The sequence below is a fragment of the Alosa alosa genome, chromosome 10 (genome assembly GCF_017589495.1).
Source record: "Alosa alosa isolate M-15738 ecotype Scorff River chromosome 10, AALO_Geno_1.1, whole genome shotgun sequence".
In the NCBI taxonomy this organism is placed as follows: Eukaryota; Metazoa; Chordata; class Actinopteri; order Clupeiformes; family Clupeidae; genus Alosa; species Alosa alosa.
The window spans coordinates 14,000,425-14,014,335 of record NC_063198.1 but is presented as its reverse complement, the minus strand read 5'-3'; the positions used below and the strand labels follow the sequence as shown (position 1 = coordinate 14,014,335).

At 41.3% G+C, this 13,911-nt stretch overlaps 1 protein-coding gene across 1 annotated transcript; it reads right to left on the bottom strand.

Moving 5' to 3' along the window:
• Positions 1-492: 492 nt before the first annotated feature.
• Positions 493-13,471, bottom strand: arl8a (ADP-ribosylation factor-like 8A). The gene is made up of 7 exons (XM_048254387.1): positions 13,010-13,471; positions 9,745-9,825; positions 7,459-7,532; positions 6,843-6,936; positions 5,251-5,318; positions 5,082-5,152; positions 493-4,794 (listed from the first exon to the last, which is right to left on the bottom strand). Exons 1-7 carry the CDS (start codon positions 13,130-13,132, stop codon positions 4,745-4,747), a joined length of 561 nt encoding a protein of 186 aa, XP_048110344.1. The 5' UTR covers positions 13,133-13,471; the 3' UTR covers positions 493-4,744.
• Between the last annotated feature and the right edge of the window lie 440 nt (positions 13,472-13,911).

Here is a 13,911-nt window from a genome sequence, read left to right as displayed (position 1 = left end):
AGTTTATCTCCCCACATTTCAGTAGGAGCGAGATGTATTAGAAAATGCTGGAAAGCTTTACAAAGGCATCATGAAGCGGACACTGAGGGTTTCCACTGGGGTCTGTAATCAGCACCAACCATGCCTGCCTGTAATTAGCATGTAAAACGGCCAGGTTGTGTGGTGCAGTAAAGAAGTCTCTGAAGAGATACAGCATACCTGCCTGCTCATTTTTGTTTGCGAACAGCATACTCCCAGTGTATTTGAGCAGCAAATTAATTAGTTTGACATTTCCTGAATATCTTTGCCAGTTCTCACACACACACACACACACACACACACACACACACACACACACACACCATCATCATCATCATCATGCCCAGCTTCACTTCCCTTCTCCTACCCATAAAACCATGATTAACTGGTATTAGGCTGGTTCACAGACACACACACACTCTCTCTGGTACAAGTTCCAAGAAATCCATTCAGAAAAAAATGAACGGTCTTCCATTGAGTGGGAAATCATTTATTCTTCATCTTTAAATTATCTCAAGATAACAATAGCAACATGTACAGTTCTCACTGGAGGGACAAGGGAATATAAAGAGAAGTTAAAATAAAAGTCACCTGTTTTCATCAGTTGAAAGTTTCTTCAAAGTAGTTATACAGAAACACTTGTTATCATGTCAACAATTCTTTAAAAAGTTATTTTCCAAAAGAAATAGAGTTATAATAAAGATAGTAAGGAACAGCCTATTTTTTATCATTAATACATAGAATACATACATGTTTCTTCTTTTCTAAGGGGACCAAATAGTGTATTATGAATAGGACTGATATTTCATGCTGCAGGGCATGGGTTCACATGAGGCCCATGATGCTAGCACTTGATAAAAACCAGTAGTGTGCTCAGAAGTCCTCCATGATCTCAGAGCATCCCAGTTATCAGATATTAGTAACACACAGTAAAAACGCCAAGCCTTTCAAAACCCATCATGGATTACGCTCTGGAGGAAGGGCATCGCTGTCTTTTTTTGTTATTGTAATTTCTTATCTTTTTGCAAACTGCTTATTGAATAGACTACCACCTCAAAACAAATGAAAAACAAGAAAGAAAACAGGGAGAGAAATAAAGGCCAATGTGGAGCTCTGCTGAACTCACCAAGAATTAGAAAAGGGAGTCAAAGAACTTCTGAGAGACAAGGAATGGACTAATGTCAACCATAGACTGTATAAATATCAACCTGATGTTAACTGCATAAAGAGCAATGCTAACAGTGGCCAATGTTGCCACCTAAAGGTGACTAGGATATTTATAGTATGGGGTTCAAGCCTGTAGGTTTGGCTTTGCAACATCTTCTAACATCCTAACTAATGGCAGAAGTATGACCCATTTTCTTTTGCTCTGACATCACAGAATACCAATAACCTATATCAATGAATTATTTATGGACAAAAATTACATTGAATTCAACATCAGTTTTCTGGAGACGCCAAAGCTATGAAAAAGGCTTTACAAATGTTTCACGAGTCCTGAAAATGAGAAGAAAAAAAAAGTCCAAAATCTTCTATTTCACCAGGAGTCTCTATTCTTCCCCTCACGGTGTTCAGGAATCAGAGAGAGAGAGAGAGAGAGAGAGAGAGAGAGAGAGAGAGAGAGAGAGAGAGAGAGAGAGAGAGAGAGAGAGAGAGAGAGAGAGAGAGAGAGAGAGAGAGAGAGAGAGAGAGAGAGAGAGAGAGAAATCTGTGCTGAAAGATAGCTCTTCTTGCCATCTCAGGCCAAACTTAGCCCCAAGGCCCTGCTACCATGAGGTGACAGACTGCCTGTCGACATGCAGCACACAAGTGGCCTTTCCTCCACAGGTGATCCCCATACTACCCAAAGGATTCCTCAATCATTATGAGAGGGGATTCCTTTGCAACTGAAAAGGACCCCTTCACTAATGCAATAAAAAGAGGTGATCCCCATGTATCCCAACAGATCCCTCCACCAAACAGAAACAGGTTATGCCTATTACAACTCACTCCTTCACCAACAAAGCTAATAAAACAATTTATGCTTTATATATATACACACATATGTTTGTTTTTTTGCACACAGGTTTCACAAAAACTGATAGGACTTGAACAGACAGGCAAGTTTGTTTTGGTTCCAAGTTGCTATGTACAACATCCCATCGGAGAGAGCAAATAGAAACTCTTCAAAAACATGCCAAAAGGTTGTTTGTTTGTTTGCTTGCAAATGTACATATGTATAATGTAACGGAAACGTACCTTCAAAAAATGAAACTGACACAGTACACCTTCCAACAGCTTAAGCAATCAGTACAAAAGGAAGAAGAAAAAAAAGGCAACTGGCAAATTGAATTTTGGGGCCTTCACACAGAATTGTGCGTTTCCATGACTCCCATAATGGCATGGTCAGTTAAAACCCAGAGATAAGACAGCTGAACCCAAGCCAACACAGCCAGGTGTATTAGTGTGTGATGTATAAAGAGCCTGGCAGACAAGGGGAAAAAATGGTCAAAATGAAAAGAATGCAGTAAGCACTGTTGGAACTGCTGGTGTCTGGTGTAGCAGGGGGTGTACAGATTCTGATCCAAGAATCACACACACACACACACACACACACACACACAAATCCAGGAATGCATTCTAGCATTGTTCATTTAAGACATCTAATGGCGGACCGTGCAACATATACCTTATCCTGAACCAAATCCAAACGAATTGCATACCAATAAGAAAATATATCAAACTAACACAGGTCCACCATCCAACTAGCGGAGTCTCCCCCCACTCTTCCCACGCTGTCAAGCTACCAAGCATAAGATCGAAAGGTATTAACCTTTTCCCAAGAAGCAGTGCAAAGCTGTTGGAGGATCCGAAACCATGATGTGCATAGGACCACAGAGCATCAAAAGAGGCTGAACTGCCCCCACCCCCTCAACAGGAATGTGTGAAACAGAAACAACGTGCTGAAAATGTACACTCAATTCAACTCCGCATAAGCCTCTGAATCTGTGCTCTCAGAAATACGTTCAAAACAGTGTCCAATCAGGAGAATAATACAAGGGGTTTAAAATGTTGGGAACCTTCCAAAAAAAAGGTTAAAAAGAGCAAACTATGGCTTTAATGAGGGTATATGTAACAACAGATCACATGATGCAGATAAAAAATATTGACTTTTATAATCTAATCTATTCCAATAATGGACAAACATGCTGGTTCTGATTATGATCATCATCTTCATCATTCAATTTTGAACCAAATGGTCTCAGCACTGTACACATCATTTCATTTTGATGCTGTAAATACACAAAAACATAAGCGTCCGAGTGGCCGAGAGTTACTCTCACAAGATTTCCACCACAGCTAAGCTGACCACTTGTGTGCTTCCTGCTCCTGTGGGAGGGCTATTTTAAATACACTTAACATCTTTACTGACTGGGCTACGAGCTGACCTGGTCTACACAGAGGGACAAGACCACACACAGTATCTCATAACGCAAGTCTGGTCAGGTCATAAGAGCTGTCAGCAAATCACTTCCTTCATGATACAGGTATTACTAAATTTTGCTTACAGCTTGGTAATACAAGACAAAGGCAAGAAGATACATAGTTTGCACATTGAATTTCCAGGTAAATTCACAACATAAAATGCCAAGACGACATAGCAAGGACAGGTGGGGTTGGAGGACAGGGGCGTCATTGCATGCAAGCATCTTGCTGAGGAAATCGAGCTGATTTTATGGCTACTGTGTTTTGCAGATGCATTCAGAAGATAGAGCAACTAGCACAATCATTACTGGTCTTTTTCTCAAGTGTGTATCCACAGCTCTTCTGTTGGTAAGATGAAAAGCTGCACACTGAGGCAAGTGGTGTGTTCAGCCATCATGGCCAGCTTCACTTCCCTTCTCCTACCCATAAAACTATGATTAACTGGTATTAGGCTGGCTCCCCCATACACACACACACACACACACACACACACACACACACACACACACACACACACGCACACACCTCAGCCAAAGGTCGGACTTCTCCTTTTCAGGAAATCAGCGGTGGCAATCACAGTCATCAACCAAGGAGCTGAAATCACAAATTACTATCCGTGACCTAACTCTGGCCACCAATAATATGACCAACCACTTTGAAAAAGTGACCCATCCAAACAGCCACTATATCCAGTCACAGGTGGTAATGCTGAAGAAAAGCATGCCATATGGATCTCTCCACTGTGGCTGTTTAAGGTGAGACAGAGCCAACAATGAAACCCTCTGACCAACATGTGACATTTTAGATCCCCATCAAACAAACAAACGAATAACAAAAAAAGGTCAACAAAAAAGCGCAAAGAAGGTAAACAACAAGCCGTTATTTGATCAGTGACAGTGTCAGTCACTTGTAAAAAAATGTGTATGTAAAAAAAAAAAAACCTACAAAACCAGAGAAAAAAGCAGTGCAAATCATATTTTTTACACAATGTCTTTACAAGAATAGAACTTGGCTGAATGTGTAATTGGGGGGGGGGGGTGTAGAGGAAATGCGAGGGGCGGTGAGGGATTACTATTTTTTTTTTTGTTTAGAACAGTAAATTTGAGAAGCCAGTGAGTGAGTGTATGTGTATTTGTGTTCATGTAAATGTATATGTGTGTGTGTATATTTGTGTGTGTGTGTGTGTGTGTGTGTGTGTGTGTGCACCAGACGCTGTTCCTCCAGGGTTAGGTCAAGGTGGGCTGGATGAGGGCTGGGGGGCTCAGCTTCTCCTGGTCCTTGAGTGCTGGATCAGCCACTGTAGTGTAATGTCTACAGGGGCACACAATACAAATCAACACCAAACCCTTATACAGTCAAAAGACAAACCAACAGCGAAAGTCATGAGGCGGTAAGAGGCAAGTAAGCTCATTGAATAGCGTCTATGAATAAAGTTGTGATTCAATATCCTGTCGGAAGACTGTACAAAGCTTACAACCTCCACAATACATACATAATATATAGAGGCCAAATGAACAGGCAATATTTCAGGTAAATGTGGTGTTTAGCACACATTCACATTAGGGAGGGACACCCTTTGTCTGTTAGTAAACTCTTACCAATGTTGTCCTTCTCCTTGCATGAGATCGAGTAGCAGCAGATCTCTCGGTCCTGAATGGCGGACAGATTCCTGGAGGGCGCAGGATTGAGTTTTAAAATCAATTTTAAAATCCTCCAATAAAAATGAAGGGTGGAGTTTAACATGCAAAATGATGAAAAAAAACTCACATTCTCTCAATCAGCTCCTTCTCATCCAAGGCACCTTGAAGATCTCTTTTGTTTCCCAAAACAAGTACCTGTAGGCACGGAGTAGAAAAGGCTTCATTGCTAACAGGAACATCCATTTCCATCTTCATTAAAAAAATGAAACTCAGCCAATGGTTTTGGTCTTTGGTATTACACTATATTAGGTCAAATATGATATACTCAGTGATGCAACAGTATATTATCCATCAGATTTTCATTTAAAGTGACTATATATATATATATATATATGACTCAATTAGTAGCTGTCCTCCTGTTAGCTCTCCTGGATACCAACTTTAGGCAGCTCCAATAAATCCTGATGAGGATTGACAAAAAGCCCTTGGATGGTTTGCATCGTTGTGCACCTCTGAACAGTCATAAAGCCTTTAAGACCTTTGTGAGTCCCTCAGCCACTGCCCTTCGGCCAGAATCAATAGGCCTCCTGCCTCCTGCCCCTGCCTCCTCCGCCCAGCGATGCAGCTGCCCCTTTAATGGCCTCCCATGTCTAGTCACAGACAGACACGTCGCCCAGCCAGCCCTTTAGCGCTACGTGCTAAGTTTGATGTGACGAGAGGGAGAGAGAGAGAGAGAGTGAGTGAGACTCCTCTACAAGCCGTCTGACCCCACCCCTCTCCCTTTCCACATACACATATAATCATACCTAGACGGTGACACACAGGCACCAATAAAGATTCACACACAGACAGCAAAATAAAAACACACACACTTGCTCAGTAATTATCTTCTCACTACTAACATCCATCCATCTTTCTTTCTATCTATCTATCTATCTATCCATCCATCCATCTCTCGCTCTCTCTCTCCCCCCAGTTCAATAAATCAGACAGCACTGCAGTGGTGGTCATTACTCAACACACACACACACACACACACACACATTCATTATTCATGGTAGGACCCATACGGGACAGATGCCACCCTCGTCATAACTTGGAGGGAGGGGCTCCTTGTGAGGCCTCAGGTGCTGCATATGGATCTGCACTAAGCTCAGCCCACAACCCTTTAACCAGCTGGACACACAAGGGTCTTCTCAGAGCATCACACCAAAATTAACACACACATTATTTACAGGGTGCAGTAGTATCCCATAAACAATATACACCAATTAGCTGGATGCAACTTGGAAGACATGGTTAAAACTACCATTAAAAATAGGTCAGCGTGTCTTTTCGCAATGTCCTCCGACCAGAGAGTGTTAAGAGCCACTGGCCCCTCAATGCGGTCATCAATGATGTCATGCATGCTGAACTGCAAGTATTTTCACCGTGCTCTGAAGTAGGCATTATATAGTCTAATCTAATGGCCCCTTCAGCTATAAGAAACTCTTTTTAGGCTCGAGAACCCCAATAGCTCTTTGGGTTGAACTGTCTACATAGAGCTTTCCAACTTCAAAACCTTTCATATGCCACACTTTTCTGCAACGTAGGTCACTTGTTCATCACTATAAACACTAGGAATGTCCCCAGAACAGGGCATGACACTGCTTTGACTGAAGTGCTAATGAAAACAGGGCTGTAAATTGGTGGTTTGGTCGTGGCCTGAGCGGTACTTACTGGAATGCCCTGCAGCTGGGGCTTGTCTAACAAGTTGTGCAGTTCGTTCTTGGAGGCCTCAATCTTTTCAGGGTCGGCAGCATCAACCATATATCTGAATGACAGGAAGCATAAACCAAAAGACAAAGATTATATCTGAAGAAAATATTACGACATCAAATAGGCCCAGAAAGCAAGAAATGCTATACAGTATGTGTGTCTCTCTCAACAAAAGACATTTAGAGAAAATGACAGTGCCCAATCGAGAATATGTGCTGTACTGGACAACTACTGTAACAGTTTGTTCAATGAATGTGTTCAGCATAATAAAAAAAACTCGATATTGCCATCATGTGCCTAAGCTATACTACAATCCTTCTGAACAGTAAATAAAGAATTCTGTCAACATTAAGTTCAATGTTCACTTCTAGAGTACTGTTACTAGTAGGATTTGTATTTTGATGGTGATATGAAATTACACAGTATATGCTGGTATATGTATTACTTCTTGATGAAAATAATTATACAAAAAAAATTCAATGTTCACTTCTAGTCTGCCATTGCAATGCTTAACATTGCTATATCGTGGCCTGTTAGAGTGTGGTAAACAAGGGCAGGTGACAACTGCAGTACTCACACAATAGCACTGACTCCACGGCAGTACCTCTCCCACATACTCCTGAATCGAGGCTGGCCTCCGATGTCCCAAAGCTGCCAGGAGGGAAACACACCAATTAGAACTCAACATGCACAGCGCAACACTCCAGACACAACACTTGGGGACAGGCGTGTGTCGCTCTCAAACCTAAACATATACCGAGAAGACTTCTAATATGCATATACAGTACATACATACTGTATAAAACAACTACGCTGAATGTTGAATGTTAAGCTATGCCAGAGACTTTATAAACAAACTCTGGCTATGTACAAGGCTGGCCAGGGGGTATTCCAGAAAAGAGATTTAACAAACACTGAGATAAAACTTAACCTCTGGGTTGTCTGAACCTGTGGCGACTAATCCCGAGCTGTTGGTTCCAAAACACCGGTTACCAGTTAGTTCAATCAATCCCACGTTAGTTAACCTAGAGTTGTGCGCGTTCACAACAAACTTATAAAGACATCATCTATTGAGAGTCGAAACCATGAGTGAAACCAGCGAAACGAAGAGCACCGTATTTTTCAGAGGCGGAGTAGCAAGTTCTCCTCGAGGCTTACGAGGAGGAGAGAACTGTAATAACAAAAAAAAGTGCACTTGAGCCAAGGAACGAGACCTTGCTTGGCAGAGAATAGCCTAACTGACCGTGTACATGCGTAAGTTTAGGATAGCCTATTAATGTCAAAAGCACAATTAAATAATTCAGTGGACATTACGTATTGACTGCTTTGAATGATGCTTTCATAAACTAGCCTACCTTGTCACAGATTGAGTGGGCCATAGACTCATTGAGAATCCCAAATGTAATTTTCTATTTTAACGCGAGTTCTGCTGTGGGCCAAGTAAACCTTGTTTGCTCTCCAGCATCGGAATCAGGGTAAGCTAAAGGTGATGACTATCCTAACACACATAGTCATCACCCCTAACACACAGCAAGGGGTGATGACTATCCGAACACACATACCTTGCTGAACTATTTTTTTTGTAGCCTATATTTAAACTTATTTATTAATTTTCTATGTTTTCCCTTTTTAGTACTGTACTTGTTTTAATATCTTCAATGTGTCTGAGATGTTGTCTGTCCATCTGTCTTGTATCTCTGGTGAGCCAAAGACAAATGTCCACCATGGTGTAGGCTAGCTAGCCTACATTAAAGATTTATTCTATTCTAATCCACGATGCGTAAAGTTAGAAATGTAGGGATGGAAAATGCTTTTCAAGTGGCTTCAAGGATTCCACTGGAAAAACTGTAGCGCTCTCGCAAAAAGGGTGTGGTGTCGTGGTCTTATCGCCCTCTCACGGTGAATATAGCACGGATGATGTGTTTCTTTTTCAATCGGACCTTCATCAAAATGAAACGCCATTGTGTGACAAGTGTAAAAACAGCGGCCTGGCTAAATAACCGAACATAACCTGAACAAAACCTACCCCCTACCAGGTTAAGTTCAGAGCCTATGTTACCATAGTTACTTACATAGCCTGATCATTTTTGAACGTTTTGGAACTGAAATCTCAAGTTTACCACTTACTCTGGGTTAACATACCCAGTTAAGTTCAGAGCCTACCATAGTGACTTACATTGCCTGATCATTTTGGAACTGAAATCCCAGGTTTACCGCTTACTCTGGGTTAACATACCCAGTTAAGCCAGTAAACCTGCTTTCTGGAATACCACCCAGAAGATCTGTCCTACCAGTGTGAGCAGATGACAAGCACCAGTATCAGAACCACTAAATAGAATTTAGTGGAGACCAAAGGGACTGTCTTCACTCATGCCTGACACTTACGTTCACTTAATTCCGTCAAATGAATAACAAGGCCTCATACATGATATAGATCACTACGGTTGTGATAAACACTGTGATAAAATCAGACTGATGTTCAACAGGATGGACTTGGACTGTGAAGTTAAATGTCTCAAAAGAAATTCACTAATATAGGAAGCAATGCACTCACACTTCCTGACTTGCTGGTTTTAACTTAACTAGGTGCTAAATCCCTCATATAGTGATGATGTCTGAAGTAAGCAAGGACAGCACTCTCAGTTGTTTTTCAAACGTTCAAACTTTTAAACGATTAAAAGTTTGAAAGACAACTGACTTTATCATTAACTGACTCATACATTATCATAATAAATTCAGCCATGGTACTCTACACTACAAACCCACAACACACACACAAAATCAGGAGCAATTATGTTAGAAATGTTGTATTCAGGTTAACAGTCTTGTGTTTGTTTGAATCTGGACTGGCTGACGCCCTGACCTTGATTGTGACGTTGCCCTTGGTGATCTTCCTCATGTTGAAGCCCACGGTAGGGATCATGTCCTCGCTGAACTGCCCCGACTGCAGAGAGGAAACAGTAAAAGCATGCATTTGTAAATACACAAAATGTAATGACACACGCACACACACAAGGTTTCTTTTTAAAAACTAGCTCACGCTGTTGTACAAAACATTTGAAAAGATACGGATAAAAATGAGTGACTGAACCGTCTGAGGCTGCTCCTGCTCCTGTCTCACTCACACCTCACACACCCACACACCTGCCAAAGGCTGTTACCCTCCAACGCCATCAAAGCACAAGCCTTGCAATTTGTGACACAAGACATTTTCCAGTCCATCAGTCCTACACTGCAGAAACTGAACTACCGTATTCTTAGAAAGACAGGGGGAATCACCGATTCCACAGTGAATGATCTGTATTCTCAGAGGGTTAAAAAATGTCAAGCCACGCAATGTATATAGAGAATTAAGGACATGACTCCATGATTCCAGCATATCAGAGTGCTGTGGAATTCTGAAGCACCTTTCACACCAGAAACAATAACTATAAAGATAACCGTTACTACACAATACTGCTTAACATCATTATGGTTTATAAGTGGACGTTGTCATTTATATTAAGTAGAGTGATTTGTTTTTTGACGTTATAGTTATATTAATGTTCTTGGTGTGAAATGCCCTTTACATGGAATCAAACAACCAGTTGCTATTTCAACTTTCATTTAAGAACTCTTTAATGTAATGCCTCAGCTGTTTTTTCTTTCATTATTACTTTCAATTCAAGCCTTACCTTATCCAATCCCATCTAAAGATTACATGCACATATCTTCCCAGTCTGTCTGTGTCTATTAATAGGGTCTTCATTAAATTACCCACTTTAAAAAAAATCATTAGTCTTTACTGATGGCAGTCAAGCTATTTCAGGCTTCTGATATTCTTACTCTTAAAGAGGAGTCAAAAGTAATTTGTCATGTAATGTGTCACTGAACTACAGTCCTGGTGATGGATCCTCTGATAAAAGGAGGCTTGGCAACTGGCAAGATGATGTGATTTCGAACGATGTGAGCCAGCAAGGAATTGCAAGTAGAGGGTGGGGCAATGAGCAGGTTGAATTTATGTCCTTGCCAAAGGTGTGAATTTATACACAGATGACCTTCCACAAAAATCTGGCTAGCATTCTCCTCCGGTGCAGGTGGAATACTCATTAGCTGCGGCAGACAACTTGACCCATGGTGTTCAGCAAAGCTAGACAGAGTGGTGGGTGACTAATTGTAACATCTTACAAGATGCTAAGACAGGGTATTCCATAACAAGCTTTTGTTGGTCAACAGAGGAAAGCGTGAGACACACGGCCACAGGCCCAGTAGTATAGGTATCCGATGGGACATATCCTCACAAATGGCTGTTCTTTCACATACTGCACCTCAGTACCATGTTGGGATTTCTAGTGACATTTCACAGATCACAAAAAAAGTGAAAAATCATATTTCAGTGATGATTGATGATGGTAATGAAATTGTTATGATGACCTAATTAAAAAGCACTTGATGCCAGTGGATCCAAAACTGGGCATAATCACACTGAAGAATCTGGAACTCAGGTTCAATGCATGGGAAGTCAATTATGCCAATTCCTTAACCACTATATTTCAGTGAAGTAGTGATCATTTATCAAAGTAATAACTGAATAAAATAAAACACTTCGAATAACATCTTAAGGAAAACAAGAACATTCATCATACTAATATGACTGTAAAGCCCACCTCAACACAAATCCAAAGTGATTAAATTGTGACTGACTCACTAATGTACAAATGTCATGATTCAGCAGACTCAGCTGACAACATCCTGCTTGCCTTACCAGACAAGCTAATTGGGGCCTTTCTCAGAAACACAGAATGAGGAGGTGTAGTTTGTTCTGGAAAAATATGAGAACTAATGAAACCATGAATTGAATCAGGGTAAATAATAGTCATACCACTATGACTTGAGTCGTCACTTGATCTAAGGATAGACCAACTACATTACTACAAACTGTGCCTAACATTGTAAATTACCCTCACATAGCCCTAAACGGGCATAATTGGCTACCAGCCAAACACTCAAAATTATGATGGACATGTACATGAACATTACTTTTAAAACAAGAATGGCATATATAAAGTGGGCCTTTTGTTTTGCTTTTAGGCTACTCATCGCTCATCAGTCAGTGTTAGCCACAGGCAAAGGTGATATCAAAAACTTGACTGCTTAGGTCGGTGTGAAAACAAACAGAGAGAGAAACCAACGCACAAAACAGACAACTCTACCCTTTTGATGCAAAAGGAGTTGCATTAACATTCGAACAGAAAGCTCTGTAGGTCTTTGGCCTTGCTTATAGACAATGTTTATGCTAAATGTATTAAACGTTACGCTGTTAAGTACGAAATGAAGTAGCCTAAGCATATGCCACACACAGGTCTACCAAATGAATAAGAGTCATGCCAAAGAATGGTGACGCTAAGGCTGTCTGAGGTTGGCCACCTCTTTGACCAGGCAACAAGCTACAGCAGGCCCAATCACTGCAGAAACCCTGTAAGGCTGCTGGATAAGGTGTTAAAACCAACGACGCCACTTAATTTATTCTGTGAAAGGTCCATGGCCTATGTGACACTATCTAGCCGTAATTTACATGATTTACAACTTATAGGTCAGCGTCAGTCTCGAAAGAGTCTGCCTCTTTAGCCTAATGCTAGCTGTAGTATTACGAGCGGTCACTACAAACTAGCTTAATCCACACAGCACACACCAATTCAGTCTTGGACATTCCTGACCGGATTTAGGCCAATGTGGCCGACAAATGTCGTTTTTGGATAACAGATGCATTTAACTACCAAGCAAATATTGAGAGGACTCCATTTTCATTCACCCAACGTCACACGCGATGCCGTCATAACGGGTCTCTGCACATCATATGATGAACTGGGGCTAGCTCTCGTTGCTCATTTACGCACGCTTTAGCAACACTCTGGGCCCAGAGAGTCATCCCGCATTGTCTTTTTGCAGTTACGCTGTAGCAACTTCAACCACATGCAAAACAAGCAAAGATGACATCGTATTTACGGTGTAATAGTCAGCTTTCTTGCTTCAGCTAAATACGACACTTAGCAATTAACTGGGGGCGCAGCGTCAATCACGGGACCGCTACCTCGGAAAAAATCATGATTTACATTATTACTATAAGCAGTCATAAAATGGTCACATACCGCAATCACGTTTACAAAGGTCGTCTTCCCCGAATACTGCAAACCAACCAATGTTAGTTCCATCTCCTCCTTCCAAAACAGCGCTTTAAACCAGTCCAGAAGCTTGTTAATCAAGGCAATCATTTTGTCGCCGCTCGTTGGAAATTGCTAACGAAATATCAGCTGACTACTTCACCGTCGCGGCGCACAGTAGGAGAAATGTTGCAAAATAGCCTTCCTTCCTCTTCCTGGGAGAAAATTGCACTGAAAACGGCAATAATCGTTATTATTGCCTTGTAATAATCGACACTATCGTAAAAGGCCCCCTTGCTCTGTTTTCTTGCAGTCTCTGTTCCTCCCTATGGTTTGTCCTTCCTCATTGGGTGGGGTTTCAGATCCATGCACAGCTGATCCTAAACAATGCAGGGAGAAGGGCGACTGGTAAAAGAAGGCATGCTGGTCTGGGTGCTCGTCTTAGTCTTCAGATTGCGCCCCCTATCGTAGTCGCACTTTATGGAGTTTGTTGAAATAAACGTCTTGTCTAACCTTTTTAAAGCTATTATTGAGAAACGCTAATCATATGAGGAACATAATTCGACAATAACATTATAGTTTGTACACACATTTTAATGGTCACCCTATAAGAAAAAAATGCATTTGTGCGCCTCTCAGCATTAAAATTTGACTGCACTCCAACAAACTGGCACAGATGGGTACTAAAGGATGGTGGTAATCAAAATATAATAACGTAAGGCGTGCTCTTCACCATATGCAGACCACTTCATTTGACAGGTCCAGGCCTAGGTCTAGCTCTGCGCAGAGTCGTATAAAGGATAATTTGTGCTTTGCCAAATAATAACAATAACCATCTCTTGGTTAGACTGGCCACTGCAACAATAATTCTATGGTTGTGAGGAAAACAG